Source organism: Lagopus leucura, unplaced genomic scaffold, assembly GCF_019238085.1.
Source record: "Lagopus leucura isolate 7727_CA_CO unplaced genomic scaffold, USGS_WTPT01 Super-Scaffold_100014, whole genome shotgun sequence".
Taxonomy (NCBI): Eukaryota; Metazoa; Chordata; class Aves; order Galliformes; family Phasianidae; genus Lagopus; species Lagopus leucura.
The window spans coordinates 438,993-457,363 of record NW_024962268.1 but is presented as its reverse complement, the minus strand read 5'-3'; the positions used below and the strand labels follow the sequence as shown (position 1 = coordinate 457,363).

The following is an 18,371-nucleotide window of genomic DNA, read 5'->3' as shown; positions in this document are numbered from 1 at the left end:
CTGGCCGCCAATTTTCTACTCTCTTCCCAGAAGTCCTAGCTAGCCATAACCTGCATTCTGCAGTTCTGTTACAAGCATTTCATTAACCAGCTTCAGGCTAGAGTTTTAATATCCCATCATCCCTACCAGCACATAATGATAACAGGATTTCTTCTTCTGTTCAACACCCTTTAAAATATCTTAACTCAAGGCTTAGGGTTAAATCCGATGTTAAGAACTGTCACAGGTCATCAGTAGGGCCTGGTAATCACTTGCCTTACTGATACCATTCCCTCATGAAAGTCATCAGTTTCCAGCTCTTCTTGAGTTTACAGCTCATAAGAAGTCCTGACATATTTCTTTCACGTGACTGTAGTTTCTAATCAGCGTTGGCCTCATTACACAGTATGCAGATGAGCATTCACCTCCTACACCTTTGGTGCCTGCACTTCATAGTAAAGTCCAGTGCTTCTTCTGACTCTGCTGATATTAGCACCATGTTGCGAAATTTCTTTCTCTTGTCACACTGTGGAAACAAAGCATAATCATTCATTCTTCCCTGTTTTAACATAGAAACACAGAATCATTGCAGCCTTGGAGTCAGAAGGGACCTTTAAAGCTCATCTTGCCCAACTCCCCTGCCATGAATAGGAACAAATATATCTTGTATTTATGAGAGCTTTTGCATCTCTCAATCATTTGTTCCACAGATGGAGAAATTCCACCACTTCCAAGTCCTTCCTGGGGATTTTTGACTTCGTTCCCATGTGAATAGGAAGCTTCAAAACACGTTTGCAGTTCCCCTCGTGCAGCCCATTCAAAGTCTACCCACGCATCTCCAGCGTGGCTGAGCGCTGCAACACCAGCTTATCCCTATCTTCGTAGTGTGGCGGGTACGGAGCCTTCCGACGAGAAGAACGGGGTGCCCAGCCTCACGTTGCCTCAAGCAGGTAATCAACTCCCGTGCCTGCAAGAACGAGCGCACAGGAGATGAAAGGCCAGCGCTGACTCCGGGCAGCGCTGACGGTCGGGGACAGCCGTCCTGCGTAGGGGCACCGGGTCCCGTCTGTCACCGCCAGCTGCGCGTCCTCCTCACCCGGCTGCAGCTGCAGGGCGCTGGGTGCGGGGCTGACGGGGTGCAGCTCTCCGGTGAGTAGAAGCAGCTTCGCTCCTTTGCGCAGCAGAGACACCTCCTGGCGCTGAGGGGCATCGGCGCTGCTCCGCATCCCCTCCCCCCAAGTCGGGCTCCGGCGGCGGCATTCGTAGTCCCACAGCGCCACCTTGCGGCCGCTGCGCCACGGCCGGGCCGCTGCCGTCGGGACGGGGGAGCTCCGGGCGCTGCCGCCGCCGCCGCGCGGGGCAGGCTCTGCGGAGGGAAGGGCCGCTGTGGCCCCGTCCTCCGCCGGCGGGCTCGGCTCAACCAGCGCGGTCGGCTGGCGGCGGCCGGCACGGGGGTAGCGCCGCGTGGCCGGTGTGCCTGCAGGCTGCTCTCCCGCTCGTCTGAGCGAGCTGCGCGGCAGTGATGTTAAGGGTATTTTCGCTAAGATCCAGGAAGCTCGGTGTTAGTTACTTAGGTTGTTCGGCTGTTGTTTTTATTTGTTTGTTTGTTTTTTTGTTGTTTGGTTCGTTTCGTCCCCTCGGTGCTCTGCCCTTCGCTTTGGTTCCTCGGAGCGGAAGGGTGTGAGCGCAGCGTTAAGCAGTAGATGTCGCTCTTTCCCCATAAATGATTTCTCTGGCAAAGGATTTGAGTTTGTTTTGTTCTGAAGCGCTGCGGTGGGGGAAGAGCTGCCAGGCTGTTTCGATCTGTTTGCCTCCGTGTTGAAGAAACACTCTGAGGTTTAATTAACGAATGCTTGAGAAGTGCTCTGACTGTAAAATGCTGTTGAAAGTTTAAATGAGCTTCAGCTCATTTTCCAGATATTAGTGCAGTAGGCATGTCTTTTATACTTCTGGACTGCGATCTGAGGTCTATAAGAGGTCCATTTCCTAAATACCCTTCTACCGAGCCCCTTAAGCTACAGAGTCTGGAGCACAGGCCTTATGAGGAGTGACTGCAGGAGCTGGGATTGCTCAGTCTGGAGAAGAGGAGGCTCAGGGAAGATCACATTGCTCTCTACAACTGCCTGAAGTGAGATTGTAGTGAGGTGGGTGTTGGCTTCTTCTCCCATGCAATAGCAATAGGATGAAAGTTAATGGCCTTATGTTGTGCTGGAGAAGGTTCAGGTTGGATATTAGGAAAAATTTCTTATCAGGAGTAGTGAGGCATTGGAACAGGCTGCCCCAGGGAGATGATGGAGTTACCATCCCTGGAGGGATTCAAGAAATCTGTAGGTGTAACATCTAGTCTGTGCATGATGGGGATGAGGTGATGGTTGGATTCAATGCTCCTAGAGGTCTTTTCCTGTCTGAGTGATTCTATGAATGTTAAGGGGAATCACTAAGTGTAAATAAGTAAATCACTAGTAAAGTAGCGCACATACAGTTGAGCGTTTGTTTGCACTGATGGCTAGGATGTCCTGTCAAAGGCAGCACAGTTATGTCATAGCAATAGCATAGTTCTCAGCCTGGATTTAATTACCGCTTCTGAGAAGGAAAAGAAGATACAGGTTTCTACAGGTACACAAACCAGAAAGGGAAGTCCAAGAAGGCATACTCCCCACTGGGTGAACACACAGGCAGTCTGGTAATGACAGACAAAGAGAAGGCTGAGGTAGCCAGCAATTATTTTGCTCCAGTCTTCACTAGTGACTGCTCTTCACACAGAGCCCTTGAACAGATGGATTAGAAGATGAGAACAGGCAGAGTAACGTTCCTTCTGTAGTAAGCAGAGATCAGATTTGCAACTGCTTGAGGAACCTGAGCATCCGTAAGACTATGGGTTCCAAAAAGATGCATTCTAGAATCCTGATAGGAACTGGCTGACTCTCTTTGATATTTGAAAAGTCACAGAGGCCAGGTGAAGTCCTGGTGACTGGAAAAAAGACATAACAGCACCCATTTTTCAGGAGGATAGAAAAGATGATCCAGGGAAATTCTAACCTGTTAGCTTCAACTCAGTGCTGGGAAATATCACAAAGCAGATCCTCCTGGAAGCTCTGCTAAAGCACATGGAAAGGAGAGAAGTGATATGGGATAACCTGGAGGTCTTTACCAAGGGCAGGTCCTGCCTGACCAACTTAGTGGCCTTTTATGATGGTGTAATATTGTCAGTGGACCAGGGAAAAGCCACTGGCATAGTCTGTCTGGACTTCAATAAGGCCTTTGATGCAGTTCTTCCATAACATTCTTCTCTCTAAATTGGGAGGATGTGGATTTGACTGAGTTTGGTGTACTGTTCAGTTGATGAGGAACAGGTTGTGAGATCATTCTCAGGAAGTGGTGGTCAATGACTCAATGTCCAGATGGAGATTGATGACAAGTGGTGTCCTCCAGGAGTCAGTAATGGGACCAGTGGCCTTTAATATCTTCATCAGTGATATCGACAGTGGGACTGAGAGCTCTGTCAACACATTTGCAAATGACACCAAGCTGTGAGGTGCAGTTGACATGCCTGAGGGATAGGATGCTATCCAGAGAGGCCTAAGCTGGCTCAAGCAGTGGGCCCCAGAGAACAGTGTAAGATTCAACAAAGCAAAGTGCAAGGCCTTTGCATCTGGATTGTGGCAGACCCCACTATCAGTACAAACTGAGGGATGTAGCTATAGAGCACAGCCCTACTGAAAAGGATGTGGGGGTACTGGTGGATGGCAATGGGATTTGAGCCAACAATGTGCCCTTGCAGCCTAGAAAGGCAATCATATCCTGAGCTGCATTAAAAGAATTGTGGCCAGCATGGCAAGGGAGGTGATCCTGCACCTCTACTCTTTGCTGGTGAGGCTTGACCTGGAGTCAGAGATATAGACCTATTGGTTGTTAGGACCCAGAGCAGGGCTACAAGAATGATTTAAGGGATGGAACATCTGTCCTACAAGGACAGGCAGAGAAACCTGATAGTAAGCTTTCAGTATCTAAAAGGAGATTATAGGAAGGAGGGGAACAGACTCTTCATCAGAATCTGTTGTGAGAGGATAAGGGGAAATGACTTAAAACTAAAAGAGATGATGTTTAGATTGGATATAAGAACATATTTTTTTTGTGATAAAGGTAATGAAGCAGTGGAATAAGTTGTGAGAGGTGCTAGATGCCCCATTTCTGGTGACATTCAAGGTCAGGCTCTAAGCAAACTTATCTAGCTGTAGGTATTCATTCCAGGGGAGAGGGACTATATGAGCTTTAAGGATCTCTTCCAATTCAACCAGTACTGATTTCAGCCCAGAAATGCTTGGTTGCATCAAGAGAAGTGTGACCAGCAGGTCAAGGGAGGTGATTCGCCCCTCTGCTCTGTGCTCATGAGACCCCACCTGGAATACTGCGTCCAGTTCTGAGGCCCCAACACAGGAAGGACATGAAGCCGTTGGAGCAAGTCCAGAGAAAGGCCACAGAAAGGATCAAAGAGCTGGAGCACCTCCCCAGTGAGAACAGGCTGAGAGAGTTGTGGCTCTTCAACCTGGAGAAAAGGCAGCTCAAGGGGGACCTTGTAGCAGCATTCCAGTACCTGAAGAGGGCCCACAAGAAACCTGAGGGAAGGACTTTTCATAAGGGCATGTAGTGACAGGGTGGAGATAAATGATTTTAAACTGAAAGAGGGTAGATTTAGACTAGATATTAAGGGGAGATTGCTGTGAGGGTGGTGAGACACTGGAACAGATTGCCCAGTGAGATTGTGTATGCCCCCCCCTCGGAAGCACTCAAGACCAGGCTGGATGGGGCTTTAATCAGCCCGATTTAGAGGGAGGTGTCCCTGCCTATAGCAGGGGGTTGGAGCTACATGATCTTGAAGGTCCCTTCCAATTCTAAACATTCTATAATGTGATTCTATAATGGAAGCAGAACTGACTTCAGCATGCAGGAATCCAGTACCATCCATCATCCCTCCTGCCATAAAAGTCTGTTATTACAGATGGATCCCTAAGTCAGGGATGAAATGTACTCCTCTGACAGTTCAAAGGGGTAACCCACAGATAACAGGAATCTGTGGTGGTAAGTATAAAAAGGTAAGATAGATGTTAATTAATTGGGATGTATAGGAAATGGTGGAACTTGAGCATGACATAAATGACATGGAAGAAGGGTGAATGTTGTCCTTGTTTCAAGATGGGACAGAGTTGGTTTTATTCAGGGTCTGGTACAATGCTCTTCTGACTTCAGGAAAAAAAAAATCTAACAATGCTGATAAAACACTGATATTTCAGCTGGTACTGAACAATGCTGCAATGAGAGAAGGACATTTCAGTTTTCAGCTTCTTGTATTATCCTGTCAGCAGGGGCCTGAGGGGACTTGAAGATCTGTGAGGGGACAGAACGAGGGTAGTTGACCTAAAGTGACCAAGAGGATGTCCTGTGCTGTATGGCATCATGTGGAAAAACTATGAAACTGAGGGCAGTGGGCCAAGCTGCCATATGAGGTCTGGCTAGTTATTGGTTGGTGGGTGCTGAGCAACTGCATTGTGCATTACTTGTTCTATAAGTAAACAAATGTGTGTGTGTGTATATACATATATTGTATACGTATATATGTGTATATATGTATGTGTGTGTGTATACATACATATATACCCTCACACATGTATGTATGTATAGTATTGCATTCAGTTCTGGGGACCCCAACACATGAAGGACATCAAACTGCTGGAGCAGGTCCAGAGGAAGGCCATAAAGGTGATCAGAGGACTGGAGTACCTCCTTATAGGAATGGTCTGAGAGAGCTGGGGCTCTTCAGCCTGGAAAAGAGAAGGCTCCAGGGGAACATTGCAGTGACCTTCCAGTAGCCAAACGGGGCCCATAAGAAAGCTGGGGAGGGACTTTTTGTAAGGTCATGTAGTGAAAGGGAAGAGGAAATGTCTTAAAACTGGAAGAGGGTAGATTTAGACTAGATATTAGGAAGAAATTCTTTACTGGGAGGGTGGTGGGACACAGAGAAGCTGTGGATGCCCCCTCCCTGATGGTGCTCAAGGCCAGGCTGGACGGGGCTTTAATCAACCTGATTTAGAGGGAGGTGTCCCTGCCTATATCAGAGGGTTGAAACAAGATGATTTTAAAGATCCTTTGCAACCCAAATCATTCTATGATTATCTATACATGTATAAGTATAGATATGTATGTGTGTACAAGCACATTTATATACAGTCTTATATTTAATTGTCATTACTCTTACTTCTTTTTCTGTTTTAGCAAATACAGGTTGATTTTTTCTGTTTTAGCAAATGCAGGTTGATCCAGAAACAGTTTTACTTTTTTTTTTTTTTTGCCAAGTTTCTCCACCATCCCACTGAGATGGGAGTGGAGCAAGTGAAAAGCTGTGCTGATTGCTGTGCTGATTGCTGTGTGAAACCTCAACACTGTTTGCTCAGCACAGAAAAATGAATCTGTATGTAGCTTGAATATAAGGTGAGAGCATGCTTATCAGTGATAAGCATGGAAGTGCTAACAGGGCAATACTGCCTCTCCTAAGTGCCAGAGCCTGAAGAACACTGAGTTGATGGCACACAAGTAACACAATGGAGTGAGGGCTGGGGTGTTGCTGCTCTTCATAATGCTCTAGAAAAGAAGGTAGGAAGGGTAGTTTGGAGGGGTTAATTGTTTTAACTTGTGCACACAGACTCAATAATATCTTTTCCTTTTGTGTATTTTTACTAGATTGCAGCCTCACCAGGTTAAAGATGTATTACTGACCAGCAGAATTGCTACTTTTCAGCTCCATCAGGGATTCAGGGTGTTCCATGGAAGAGGTGTGGCTGCATCAGGCAATAGCTCTTCTTATGTCAGGACACCATCCATTAGTGTGGCTCCGCTGTGGGCAACAATAATTCAGCTGCAAAGGAAGCAGCTCGAGGCAGCAGCTTTTATACCACTTCCATCTCTGAAAGTATGTCTGATTTACTAACTACTAATTACTAAACGAGCACTGACCTACTGTGCCTCCCTTCAACTCTGATAATGGAAGCAGAGCAGATTTTGTGTGCAGTGTGCCAGTGAAAAATATCAGTACGCAGAGAGATTCTTAGTAGAACAGTGCTGCTTATAAGATTGCTGAGAGTAAACCGTCCTAATCAGCATGTTGCAGTTATGAACAACAAGTAGTTTTTGGTTTTAAATAGAAAAGTCTTACTGATTGTTTTAACTCAGGTATTAGGGAAGTGGGATTTAGCAAAACTTAGAATGAAATCAGAACAGCAGCATCAAGTAAAAGCAAAAATCCTCTCTGGTGTACTGTCAATATGCCATAAATGGATCAAGATTTCTGACCTGTCTTGGTCAGATGTCTTTGTGGAATGACTGGTTTACATTTCAGTTGATTTTTGATGTAAACCTTGATATGGATCTGAACTACAGCTGCAGTCTCTATGACTTTTCACAGAATTGAAGCTAGTGCTGCAGATAAGTCAAATGAAAAGCACTTAAATAACTTGATATGGGATGTATCTTTCTTGTGCTGAATCATTAACACTATGCAGAAAACTACTTTACAGAAGCAGTTTCATTTTTAACCCTTCTTACTCTAGTGTCTCCTTTGGTACCCAGAGTGTCTGAATTCCTCCTACACTTCCGCTGTGCTCCATTCTTTGAGCTCTGGATTGCAGTGCTTTGGGATGCTGCAGTAAACTTACGCTGATGAACATTACACTAATGAAGCCAGTTGATACGGACAGCAGCAGAAGACGAATTCTGCAGGGTCTTCCTGTTAATAGTGGAAATGAACCGAAAACTGCAGCCTGTTGGCTGTATCAATTTGTTATTTGATATGAGAAATATTTCTCTAAGATTGTTTTCTTCTGCGTGTGTGCTGGGGCAAGACTTTGTCAGTGTCAGCAAGGCACCAGCTAACAATGAAGTCTTTGTCTTCATTGACAGTCAATTAGCATTATTCTGTAAACATAGCTGTGGCTGGAAAATAGATATTGTTGAAAATTCGTAGTCAGTTTTGCTGGGATTCATTGCAGGAACCAGGACTGTAGTGAAATTATACTCATGTCTGGACAATAGCCTACACCTTAACTTCTCTAACCAATAAACTTGAGTTTTTCTGTCTACCATATGTACACGAGAAATATCTGATTTAAAATTGATATCCAGTAATCATTTCGATATTTTAGCGCCCATTACATGGTGGGTCCTCATTAAAACAGCATTCTTCACATTATATGGAACAGAGCCTGCAACGCACGCTTGAGACCCATGAGAAACACAACCTGATGAGATCAGTGAAGATTTGTGAAACTGAAAAAATCGGTAATGGGAAAGTATTGCTGATATTTCAGTTGGTAAGAATCTTACTACCTGTGTTCACTGGGAGGACACACTCACTGCTTACTTCTATTGCTTTAAATATATGCAGTCTTATTTAAAAACCACAAGTGCAAATAATTCTCTTCCTCAAAACCAATGGTATCACAATTCAAAACAGTTGGTTATACAAAAACAGAACCAATTCAGATATGTTTGTAACAAGAAAACAAATTTATTGATTTTAAAAGACAAGACACAATTTTGTTTTGAAAAACACAAAAAGCTAGCCTGAGTTCAAGTCTGAAATATTCAGAAAAATCCTACTGTCTTTAGTATGTTCCAGTCATTTTTTTAAACAACACACTAAAAGTTAATATATATTTTTATAATTATAAAAGTTCCCCAGTTATTGTACAGTACACAATACAAATTGCCCACAAACTATTATTTAGCTCCTGCCAGTTTTGAGAGGACATGATATACTAAAAGATTTAGCATTTCTCACAAAAATCACATCAGGAAATACGTATTTACAAAATCAAATACATTATACAAAAAAACCATCACGTTATTCTGTAAAGATGTCTTCTTTAAATAATTAAAAAGTATATTCAACTGTAGTCCAAAAACTGGAAAAGAACATTACATTATCTCACACATACAATCTACAAAAAAGTCGCTTACCTCATTTACATAATATATTCAGTCAACTGGAAAATAAAAGTTTGAATCTATCCTAGTGTTATGATGTTTCCGTGCTGTGGGACTGAACAATGTAATCTGCCACTTACTAAGTGAAATTTAAACGATGGCACTTAAAAAAATACACTATAAAATAAATGCAACAATGGAAGTTTCCTAGAAGGTAAGAAAGCCCTGAGCGATGACAAAATTACTGATTGGTAGCTCTAGAATTAACCTAATTAAAGTTTACCACCTCAGGCACAATTTTCTAAGTTTTTGAAAGGCACTCAAAGTTTCTTTAACAGCCTCATTGGTTATTAACTGTAAATCCAAATTTCGAGTGAAGATGAGTGGAGATGGGCAACTTGCTTTGGTACAAAGTGATATATTTCTGGCATCCTTTTAATTGCTTAATTGGGTTGTGTTAAGATGGATATAATGTTTCAATGCAAGGCAAACACATTAATATTGTATCAAAGAAAACTTCATTTGGGGAACCCTTTAGTATTCTTAAAGCTCCTGGTGACATCAGCGAGTCAAAAAGAACCGAAGTGAGTTCCTGGTAAATACCAATCCACGTGAGGTTGTCTGTCCCTCCAAATCCTAAACTCCTCTAGCAAAGACATCTGTTGTTTCAGAGTAAAATTCATCCAGAACTGAAAACTCTTGTAAGATGTTTGCACCCGAATCAAGAAAGTGCATAAGGATAGAAAGATCCCGATTTAGATTTAAGTGAGGCTCATTTGATGCTAGTAGTCTTGTTCTGGGCCTTATTTTCTACCGTAAATTTTACCCTTAGTGAGAAATCTTCAAGAACAATTCTTACCAAATATTTAACTACTCAGGGCTTCCAATCCCAAAATGTTAATTTATTTTTCGAAAGGAAAAGGAAAGGAAAAGTAATAAAACATGATCATTTTCAAACTAAGGCATATTTTACTTCAAACAAACACTAGGCAGTCACTTTGTAAGTGGCTTTTACTATTTCTCAAGTTAAACTGGTAAATTAAACTCAGGTCTACCGGCACATAAAATCACTAGCAGCAATGATCAAGGCATGCAAACTCAGAAGCATTTACATTAAATTATGAATTAAAAAGTTGTTAAATTAAAACCCTTTGAGTATTGCATTTATGATAATTAATTCTGCATGAATTTGCAATAACTGACTAAAAATGTCTACAGCTTACTTGCACTATACTACTGATGTAATTGCATTAAATAACTTAAAATGAGACCTTTTGTTTTTTTTGCCCTCAGATAGACTTCAGTAAGTACAGCTGCACATAGTGTTTGCGACTGATACTGCAAGAAACCTGTAGAAAATTTACAGTACTCTCACTTAGTAAGCTGGCATTTCTCTCTTTAATGTCAAAGAATCTGTACTTGCTACTACACTCATTCCCTTGCTCTTATAAGCAGTGTTTGTAAGATCTAAGGGGCTTTTTAACATGTTAAAAGGCTGGTGCAGTTTCTAGGCTGCTGTTCAAATTCTCACGTTCAGTAAGGGCCATCCCTTGCACCCCTGCAGATGAAACTGAGTGAAAAACCTTCATCTTAGCATTAGTTATTATTGCAGTGACTGAATGTTAAAAGGAGTATAATTGGGTTCTGGTTTAAGAAAAAGATGGCAGAAAACTTCAGTGTAAACATACCAAATATTCTGTAATTTTTTTCTTTTTCGCTAAGCCTTTAATTTCTAATGATTCTCTTTTACATTATTGGAGTATTCCATGCTAGCCTACCTAAGGAGATTTTAAAAAAAGGATAAGTATTTTTTTCCTAAACCTTCATCTTCTAAAGGCATCATATTAGACAACTTAATGTCCATAGAAACACATTTGATTTTCTTCACGTATTTCTGCATTTATGAAAACAAGGGAGATGAAGAACTATTTTCCATTAGGCAATACACATCAATGGCAGTGAATATTTGGCTAAATCTATGGAACCTATCACAAAACCATTCCTGTATAGTAAGCAAGTATCTACTTTAGAATTATATAAAAAAGTAATAATAATCTACAATGCCATCAATCAGCTATTTGGAAGTGTATGATAAATGGACTGAATAAATGACCTAAAATGCTTTATTCTCATCATACAACTTACAATGCTCAAAGGGTTAATGCAAGGCATTACGTTAAATTAATGTTATAATACTAGAAATAAGCACTGTGTGTTTATGCTCCTATTCCAGTTTTTTTGTTTGTTTGTTTCTCTTAAATCACCAAACAAATTAGCAGAGATACTACAATTCCAGTTACTGATTTTAAACCATATACACAGAGGATGTCCCGTTAGAGAGACAAGGGCCCAATTTTCAGAAATTCATGCTGTTCTCTCAAATGAATGTTTTAAACACTAAAATTACTCTTGTAGGTCATACTTACATCATTGATAAATCTACTTTCCCTTCCCTACTTTTATAGCTAAAATGATTACTTTCTTTTTGTAAAACCATTCTGATTTGAATCCAGTGTGACTCTAAATCTAAAAGGTTTTCTAAACAGTGCAGGTATCAATTAGTGATATTGAGAAAGATATCATGTCTCTTAGGAGAAAAAGGAAAGGTGAAAAAAGAGGTTTTAGATATTTTAAAATACCTCGCTTTAAATTAAATTTGTATATATGCCTATACATTCCTGAATGACAGTACACCAGAACATTACCTATTTTCTTATTTATGAACTAAAGGCTGTAATTCTGTAAGTCATTACTGTATGGGTAAATAATTTAAAATCTACTTTCCAGCTTTCTAGGGAAGTCTTTTTAAAAGAAGGTGCTTATAGCATGCTACAGTACATGAGTAAAACACAAAAATAACAACTGAAACCAGAAAAGAAAAACAAAAGCTTTAAAATTGATTTACCATGAAAAAAAAAAGGAAATGTACCAGCAAATCATCGTAAACATAAAACTTTTGAAAATTGGGCCCTGTGCTTTGAAAAGGTAGTTTAACAATACCCATTCCCCTACACTGTTCACTGTGATATTTGTGCTGACAGGGAAAATGCCTTTAAATAATTATTTTGAATTCCATTTCACATAAACCACTATCAGCCCTCATAACGTCTACCCTGTGGATAAATGCTAAACCTCTCCAGAGCACTGGCAACAGACTTCAGAGCTGGTGTGCCAACCACATGCTGCGCATCATAGAATCTGGACTGAGGTATTCATATCTCTGTAGTTTAATCATTACTAAAACCCAACTATTAAAGATAGCAGAAGTGTGCAAAATGTTTTACCTGTGTTTGATTAAAATTTCATTAAATTTAAAAACACAAGACCTCCAAACCTGCAACTATACAAACTAGCTTACAGCAACTTAGTTCTTCTAAAAATCTTGTAAGAAAACAAGTATGAGGAAAAAAAAAAAATTTAAATTCCAAAAAGTAATCAATTGATAAGCATAGAAATACAGACGCCATTTAATTTTCTCAATCTGGGATAGTTCCAGTTTGTTTTGATAACTCATTGTGTGTAGAAGCTATGAAATACATTCTATCTTTGTATTAATTTTTCTATTTTTTTTCTTTCCTTTTTTTTTCTTTTTTTTTTTTTCTTTTTTTTTTTTCTTTTTTTTCTTTTTTTTTTTTTTTGCACTTTGTGAACAGTGAACAACTGGGATGGGAGTGGGAAACGGAATAATTAAAGATACTCAGGTCCCACCTCTTTCAGCAATCTAAATTTACCTATTACAATCATTCTCTTTTCTCAACAACAAATACAACATTAAAATCAATAAGACAGTAAGAAAACATTATAGGGTTTGCCAAGACAAGAATTGAATGAAGTACTACAGTATTAAAAAAGTTTAAAATGAAAAAAAAAATTGAATTATTTCACTTTATTTTAATTGTAAACATCTTATAATGCACAATGAAGGGGAGTAAATATTTATCACAGCTTAGTTTTAGGATTTTTGGTGAAGGGTACATCTACGCTGATTTCCAAGGATAAATCAGGACACACTGAGCAATATATGTGAGAGCAAAATCTATAATGAGATTCAGTGCAGTTATGAGTATAGAAATAATGAATATAAACCTCACTTTCACTTCTTACTGAGGTGAAAGCCATTTATTAACATCAAGCAGGAATTATGCCTACACAGAGTAAGCAGGATGGGTTTACCTCCCAACTCTTTAAAAGGAAGTTAAGTTTAATTTTGCACACCAATAATGTTAGGACATTTTAGTTGATATGTAGCTGTATTTGGAGCACATGTAATCTATAGCAACAAACTCCTTTGCTATAAATACACTGTTAATTTTGCTATTCTTCTCCCATTTGGTATATATTACTTTAAAGTCATGTCACAGACACTGTAGGTAAGCCAAAATAAAAGAACCCCTAATTTTTTTACACAGTCATTTGTATAAAGTTGATGTTTTTGTGCTCTCCTTCACTTTTTGGCTTTTTTTTTTTCTTTTTTTTCTTTTTTTCTTACTCAATGCCCTATATAACGTGGCAAATTCATGTGTCTGCATAATGAAATATTTAAGAATAAAAATGGCAATTAATGTATGCTTTATATAAACTGTCAATACGAGATCGAGCCATTAAAATGTAAAATCAGGCTGATACCCCACAAAACATACAAATTGAAAACATGCACTGCATTATGTACCTGCTCATTTATTCATTTTTACCTTTTAAAATTAGAAGTAGACATGGGTCTAAAAATATATATAATCATGCTTGGGACTATAGTCAATCTATCTTGACATCTGAATGTGGTATTAAAGCTAGTTTTGCCTTCCAGATTCCCAAGCAAATTTTATTTGTAATAAAGTGAAATCCAGCTAGAAACAAGAAAAAATAGGTTTATTGTCATTCTAAGAGGGATATTAAAATCATTTAATAATAAAAAATCATTTTATTATTTTGAAGGCTATGTAACCTGTCCTTACTTCTTAGGGAATTTGAAAATGACAGGCACACCTTGTTGAATTAATTTAAGAGTTAAGAATAACAAAAAGTACTAAGTCTTAGCTTCAGTTCTGTTTAAGGCACCATGTAATAGCCGAGGTACAATGATCCCTGATGTACATTCTTAAATGGCAATGGTCCATCTAGCCACCTATTCAAATTCTACACAACTGGGAATAAGTAAAAGTGAGGTGTGCCAGTTACACTGCCTTACCTAATTTTTTGTAGAAGTTTAAATCCACTGTAACAACAAGGAAATATTTTTGTGAAAGGAAAATGATGCAGGTTGCTACATTCCTTGCATTCTATAAATTATCTTTTCTAAGAGCAGCAGATTGAACCACTAATACGAAAAGACCTGGAATAGAAGAAAGTCATCCAAATGGAATATTTTCCTGTATGTCCAGTCCAGCTTAAGTAGCATGTACACTTAAAAATTAACAGTAATAATTAAGTCACTTCTTTTTCAGCTTCAGCTTCTAACAACTACAGTACCACTCAACAGCCAAAAGTACCTGTTCAGTGGCACCACATTTAGTATCAGTAGTCTTCAAAACAGAGGAACTGGTATGCAAATAATACCTGGAACTGTTGATTTTTAATGAACCTTGCATTCTTAACATGATGGTCAGATAATTAGGTACGTTCGTTACGTACGTACACATTATCACATTGTTACAATTCTGCCATTTAAACTTGCTTCTTTCTCACAGAAAGAAACTAGTATATCTTCTCAACTCTTCAACATTATTACAAAAAATCCCCCTGAATACTCACAATTTTATCAAAATAGTGTCTTCTAGTTGTCCACGGAAAAGCACCTTTTATAACAAACTTGATACATCTGTTGTCAAATAAGTATGCCTCCAGTGTAAATCAAAGAAAATAGTTCTTTTGATATTTCACAGAAGTGCATCTATTTAAAAACCTATGTATATGAAATCATCACCATAACCAATAATGAACATTAAAATATTTAAAAAAAACTATGAAAAAAATTAAATTATTATAAGAGGACAAAAACATTAACACCAAGCTTTGCAAAAATCTTTCTTGCATTTGATTATAAGAAAACTCTTCATATTGAGTGGCCAATGTAAAATGATCCTGTTTACAAGAAAATCTTTTTTAAACAGGTCTGGCAAAATGTTTACACCCATACCATTTAATGACTCCAATAAAATAATGCTCAGTACAGCTGAAATTTGACAACAGTCAATTTTCAGACTTTTTTTCTCTTTTATTTTTTTTCCTCTTAAACCCAAAGAGCTAATGTAATGATGGGGGAGGGGAGAAGTTTCACATTAGACTGCAGTATATGTATTTCCAGTAGCACTGCACTGTCTGATAGTCTGAGTAGTTGCAACGATGTGCTCATTATGAATTGGGTTCAGGAGGTTCTGCTGTACTCCACTCTCAAGCACTGGCTGCATGCAGCCCACCTGAAATGCTTGGTTTAGCTCTGTTTTCTCTCTCTTTGCTTGCGGCTCTCCATTTTCATCCATTTCTTCATCTATTTCACTTTCAACTTCGCTGCCTTCATCTGCATAAAGGAAAAAAAAAAAAGATCTAATACAAATGGCTTTGTTTTGCAAATAATATTTGAAATACAAAGATATTGGGATGACTAGCAATCTGATAAAGCACAAACTGAAAACTTAAAACTTTAATGGAAAACACTAATGATTATATCAAATACTTTAATAGACTCCCATTGTTTTGATCACACTAGTTAGATACTATTGATAAAAGAAGGAGAAGAAATTACCAATCCCAAAAACAATATCTAACAAACAACAATAACTTCATATTGTAAAATCCCTTTCATCTTCAAGATCTGATAAACCTTTTGAAGAATTGTTACATATTAGGGAAATGAGTGAAAAGAGGTTGTGATGTGACATCAAATTGTACAACCAATCAGTATAAAATGTATGTCAAAATATGGCATGAAGAGCTCGTAAGGAACTCATTTCTTCCCACCATCTTCTCTGGCAAGCTATGTAGCAACTGCTTGCAATTCTAACTATGCATTAGTTAGCATTATGCAATGCTAAATCTTCATTTAGCAGTGATAAAGATACATAAGCCTACTCCTGTCTTTCTTCCCACAGCTGTTTGCTTCTTTGTACTACCAAGCACAAATAAACACCAGGCTCAACTGGGAACATTTCCTGTGTTAATGCTAAACGTCTTTAAAAATTAACTGTTGTTAGAAAACATAGCTATAATATTCTAGTAATTATTATATGCTGCATATCAATGTATCTAAAAAACAAACATATGCATTTTATGGCATGATACAGCTCTAAGTTCTACTTATTTTGCTCAGAGACACATTAGTTCTACACTGACTTATATACTGGAAAGATTAAAATGCATACCTTTATCCATATTTCCAGGGGACACAGCATTTAAATCACCAAACTGCAAAATAAACAGCAGAAAAAACTGAGCACAGTCTTATGCAAATAGTATGTAGAATGCCTGTGATGGAGCCAGATTGTGCTCCACAGGTTTGAGATTGGCATGCAAACACATGGCCTGCACTGCAGCCACATCCATCATGCATCAATTCATTTTCCATTCCATCTTGTATTTAGTAAGACAGTTATCACTAAAGAAATTTTCACAAATTAAAACGGGGAACTATAAACTTATATCATTCTTTTTCAAGATAGCATCATCAGGGCCTTTATCAATTGAAGTGAGCTACTTCCATGTTGAATGTCAGAAACTGTGACAGATATTTTGAACTATCGATATTTTATCCAAAAGGTCTTTTTAAAATTTCCCAGAGAAGCTAAAAGAAAAATGAAGGTGTGTCTCTAAATGCAGCTATAGCATTGCAGATTTACCTGGAAGACAGATGAAATGCACTGCTGAGGAAAAGTTTACAAAATGGTAACCAATTTACTTGTATTAAAAAGATGTATTTGCAAAAATGTTGTTCATGTATAACATTCCTTCCTTTCCTTTCCTGAATTCTCTAACTCTCTTAAATGAAAGAAATTAGCAGAGTAGAACGTCCTCAATGAATCCCAAATGAGAGTTTTACTTAAATTATACAGTTCTGACAGTAAATGATACCAGCCTTTTTCAGAAATACAGTAAGACAAAACAGTAACTTAAGGAACACTAATGCAATGAGCACCAATACCATAACGTCATGTCCTCGCCTTAGCCTTATGTTACTTTGGCTTTGTGCATGAAGTGTTCACACAGCTATGCAATAGACAGAACTGATTGAAAAGAAAAATAATCACTTATAAACACAGGGCATTTTTATTTGAATGAATTTGATCCAGTTAACTGCAGCACTTGTCAGTACTTTTGCTGACAAGTGTCCAAAGCTGGCAGAAAAGGAAGGCAGGAAAATGAACATGCTAGTCTCAGTTGCAACACTAGCATACACTGTCCTGTGATGTTTGACACAAATCTGGTCTTAGATTTCCTCTTTTTATTTCAGTCACAGTCACTGAGTATAGAAAATCATTAACAAGCATGCATTTAATGAGTATTTGCACCTTCTCTCCTGTACCAGCCACCTCCAAAAGTGTGGTTAATTTTTTCTAGGATTATCTCCACCTTCAGTTTACATCAAATAAACAACTACACAACTCCTAAAAACTGATGCATAAATATAGGATGTGTGTTAAGAAGGCAAAAATGAAATAACTGTACAGTTCTAAGTATCTTATTGCATATATAGGGCAGACTAAGGAAATAGACTATTAAATTACTATTGTAATTTAATTTGTCTAAACCCTCATGCCACGTGGCAGGAAATCATTTCACAAATACAGTGAGACATGTCCGATCTCTCTTGAAAGTCTGCTATCTATATACACTATTTAATGATACTGTTAGTGTATTTGAAGGAAGAATGAAACCTGATGTCAAATCAACCTGCAAAAATTACTTGCAAGTTATCAGTAACAAAAATCGCACAGTGACTCCCAAGTGTGAAAATGTAATAAAGCCATGCCATAAAACATCTACTTTATTTTCAAATACATAAATTTCCCATCACTTTGGGAGAACATTTCTTTGATGAAAATGTATTCATTCTTCAGTATCTCACTCAGAAGTTTAGATGAATTACCGGAGAAAAGAGTGATGAAATAAACCTTGCCTTGCAGGTGCCATAGTCCTCAGCTGAGGCTCTTTGTGTTTTTTAAGCCTATAAATCTTGAAATGTATGAAAATAAACTGTGTCACAGATCTCTTAAGTATAACTGTACATGAATGTGAACAATACCCTATGGACCAAATAGATAACATCTTTCTGAAGTCACTGGGAATAGACAGCTCACTTATGATAATTTTTGTACTGCAATTCTAAATATATGTTTAAATACATGTAAATAAATAGATCTATGTAAATGACAGTTTCCTATTTCCCCCTTACCCCCCCCCCCTTTTTTTTTTTTAATTTTTACATA

General features: G+C 38.5%; 1 protein-coding gene across 2 annotated transcripts in view; it reads right to left on the bottom strand.

The window, feature by feature from the left end:
- Positions 1-12,598: 12,598 nt before the first annotated feature.
- RFX3 (regulatory factor X3) overlaps positions 12,599-18,371 on the bottom strand; it is a 118,576-nt gene continuing 112,803 nt past the window's right edge. For both annotated transcript variants that reach the window (XM_042875444.1, XM_042875443.1), the window contains exons 16-17: positions 16,311-16,353; positions 12,599-15,469 (exon numbers count right to left, since the gene is read on the bottom strand). In XM_042875444.1, coding sequence (XP_042731378.1) covers positions 15,231-15,469; positions 16,311-16,353 — 282 coding nt within the window. In that variant the 3' untranslated portion in view covers positions 12,599-15,230. The remainder of the gene's footprint in view (positions 15,470-16,310; positions 16,354-18,371) is intronic.